Source organism: Anopheles coluzzii, chromosome 3 (assembly GCF_943734685.1).
Source record: "Anopheles coluzzii chromosome 3, AcolN3, whole genome shotgun sequence".
NCBI classification, from domain to species: domain Eukaryota; kingdom Metazoa; phylum Arthropoda; class Insecta; order Diptera; family Culicidae; genus Anopheles; species Anopheles coluzzii.
In genome coordinates, this window is record NC_064671.1 from 57,122,528 (window position 1) to 57,125,804 (window position 3,277).

The window sequence follows — 3,277 nt, forward strand, 5'->3', positions numbered from 1 at the left end:
AGTGGTTTTGGAAAAGTAAGCAACAGGGTGCAGCTTATTGTCATCCTGTTTCTGAAGGAGAATAGCGCCAAAACCAAAGGAACTTGCGTCACAGTGTAATTCGGTTTCCCGTTTTGGGTCGAATATGGAAAGGATAGGAGAATGCACAAGTTTGTCACGTAAGGTTTCAAAAGCATGCACGCAATTTGAATCGAAGTTAAATACTTCGTCCTTCTGAAGAAGTTTTGTCATAGGTTTAGCGATGCAAGAGAAAGATGGGACAAACCGTCGGAAGTATGAAAACAGACCAAGACAACGTCTGAGTTGTTTTAAATTAGTGGGCATAGGGTAATTAGTAAGTGCTTTAATGTGCCTATCACTAGGCTGAATTCCAGAAAAGTTAGCTTTGTAGCCCAAGTATTCTATTTCTTCATGGACAAATTTGCACTTGTCAAGACGAAGTTCCAAATTGTTCTGCTTAATCTTTTCTAATACGGACCGGAGAGTACTGAAGTGAGAGCTAAGATCAGTAGAAGCGATGATGATGTCATCGAGGTACACTACTATTATACCATCATCAATGAATTCCCTTAAAATAGAATTAATAAAACGTTGGAATTCGGAAGGGGCGTTACGAAGACCGAATGGCATTTTCAGATATTCAAATTGACCATCTGGGGTCACAAAAGAAGTGTAGGGGATAGACTCCTCACTCATTGGGACCTGGAATCCGCTTTTCAAATCTAGCAAACTGAAGAATTTTTTTCCACACAGATGCTCCAAACAAGTTTCGATAAGGGGTAGGGGGTAATTGTCCCGAACTGTGATTTTGTTGAGGGGCCGGTAATCCACACACATACGAACCTCGCCACTCTTTTTCCTAACGAGGACAAGCGCAGAAGCATAAGGAGAATTACTGGGCCGGATGATGTTTTCTGCTAACAGTTTATCAACAATTTGCTTAACCTGCTGTCTTTCACCATAAGAGAGTCTTCGCGGCCTAGTAAATATTGGTGTATCATGAGTTAGATTGATTTTCATTGGATGTACAAGTGGTTTAGTGTTTGAAATATATTTGAGGTATGAATTCTTGATAATAGAAATAACAATTGAACGCTGCTCTAAGGATAGAGTATCTCCTAAATCCAGTTCATTTTCGGCTTCGATTACATCGAGCGAGCAAATACTCCTAATAGCATCTTCTAATTTTTCTGGAAGAGTTGTATCAACTTCTTCAAGTTCCGTCAACGGGGTTTTAGTAATACATGATTTTGAAAAAGATGAATAAGTAAGAGAAATGTTAAGAGAATTAAGTAAATCGCGACCAATAATGACAGGCCACGCAATTCCAGGTAATATAATAAAAGAATGTCGAACAGAATGATCCCTAAACTGGATTGTGCAATTAATGCGTCCTCGAGAATAAAGTGGTCCCTTAACCATAGTGCAGTATTCAGTTGTTGAAAGAGGTCCTAGCAGCCTAGCTGGTACTAATGTGTCACTGATGAAGCTCACAGGACTCCCTGTATCGAGAAGGGAACGGACGCGATTGAGGGTGGTACGCTTAGTAGAAGGGTGTAAAAATGTCAAACTCACCTCTTGGTTTGTGCCGAGAGTATCCTCCGAGCTAATACCGCCCTCAACAGTAGCGTTGGCCCGACGTTCAGGGCAATTGCGGTAGACGTGCCCAGTCTGGAAACAGCGGAAACATCCGCCGGGTGGGCGCTTCGGCTTGGAGCAGGCACTCTGAAGGTGTCCAAATCGGGAGCAGTTGAAGCAGCGGACAGGTTCCTGCGACGTTTGGGGCCGTTCCATACGGCTGTTCATCGGGGCCCGAACAACGGCGGAAGGGGGCTTGATGGCTCGAAGATGACGGCAAGACTCGAAAAGCTTCAGCTTCTTCCGGAAATCTTCCATCGTGAGGGGCATGAAGTGCAGGCTTGAAGTAATTGACGGGCTTCCCAATCCATCGATGACGATCGGGATCAGTTCCGAATCAGGAATGTCGGCTTGGCCAGCTATGCGCTGCATATCAAACAGGTAGCGGAGGGCAGATTCTTGTGGCTGCAGCCGACGATTGCGGAGTTGGCGGTACACAGATTCAGGAGTAGCGACGAAATGAAGGTTGTCGATAAGCTCCATTTTCAGTTCGTCGTAAGTGGTGACGTCAAATTCTTTGGCGACGTTAGCTGCCGTGCCTGTGAGGAGCCGAAGAGTAAACAAAAATTTGTCCACATCGCATACTCGATGGAGTGAGAAAAGGCGTTCCAAATCACGGAACCAGCGGATGACATCGGAATTTTTCTCAGCATCAAGCGGCTCGATGAAGGATTCGAAATCCTTTACACAAACGGCGGTCGGTTGCTGCGCCTCGAGTTGATGCACTTTCTGACGCAATTCGGCTAACTGTAGCTGCATTCGCAGCGCTTCGAGGTGAGCCTCCATATCGTCGGAACAGCGGGGAAGGGCGGCAGCTACACCTTGAGCGGAGGGCAGATTAGCATTGGCGTCGGTGGTGTTGTTCGTCGAAGCGGCATCATTAACGGCGTCACCGCCATTTTCATGAGGGTGATACAAAATGGCGGCCTCGGGATGGTTTGCGTAAGCGGAGGCTGATGCCATGGCCGAGGTGGTGGGTTGCGCTGCACGGGGGGAACGAGCGACCAGCTCGAGAGAGGCGTAAAGTTGCCGAAGTTGTGCGAGGGTGGCGGTATTCGGTACGTCGACGCCGGCTTCGATGAGCGAGTCGTCCCGCACGACAAAATCTAGCAGTTTTGTAGCTCGGATTTTCGATCGCTTGCCGCCAAAAGCGATCGAAAAAGCGAGCAGAAATGTCAGGGAAAACGCTTGGATTCCGATCGAAGAAATATATCAATCCAAAAATTTCAGCGCTGAAAATTTCGAAATATATCATTTATAAATTTGCAACCATTTTGAATGCGAAATATTTCACAGCCATGCGCTGTGAAATATGTTTGCAATTTGAGTTTGAGAAGTTTTCGATCGCTTTGCGCAGCGGGGTGCGGGCAGGGAAAACGCTTGGATTCCGATCGAAGAAATATATCAATCGAAAAATTTCAGTGCTGAAAATTACAAAGTATTTCATTCCCGAACGACAAAATCTAGCAGTTTTGTAGCTCGGATTTTCGATCGCTTGCCGCCAAAAGCGATCGAAAAAGCGAGCAGAAATGTCAGGGAAAACGCTTGGATTCCGATCGAAGAAATATATCAATCCAAAAATTTCAGCGCTGAAAATTTCGAAATATTTCATTTATAAATTTGCAACAATTTTGAATGC

At 45.4% G+C, this 3,277-nt stretch overlaps 1 protein-coding gene across 1 annotated transcript; it reads right to left on the reverse strand.

Annotated features, from left to right (window-relative positions):
- Nucleotides 1–834: 834 nt before the first annotated feature.
- Nucleotides 835–2,203, reverse strand: LOC125907254 (uncharacterized). Its single transcript, XM_049608462.1, has 2 exons — nucleotides 1,576–2,203; nucleotides 835–1,502 (listed from the first exon to the last, which is right to left on the reverse strand). Exons 1-2 carry the CDS (start codon nucleotides 2,119–2,121, stop codon nucleotides 1,491–1,493), a joined length of 558 nt encoding a protein of 185 aa, XP_049464419.1. The 5' UTR covers nucleotides 2,122–2,203; the 3' UTR covers nucleotides 835–1,490.
- Between the last annotated feature and the right edge of the window lie 1,074 nt (nucleotides 2,204–3,277).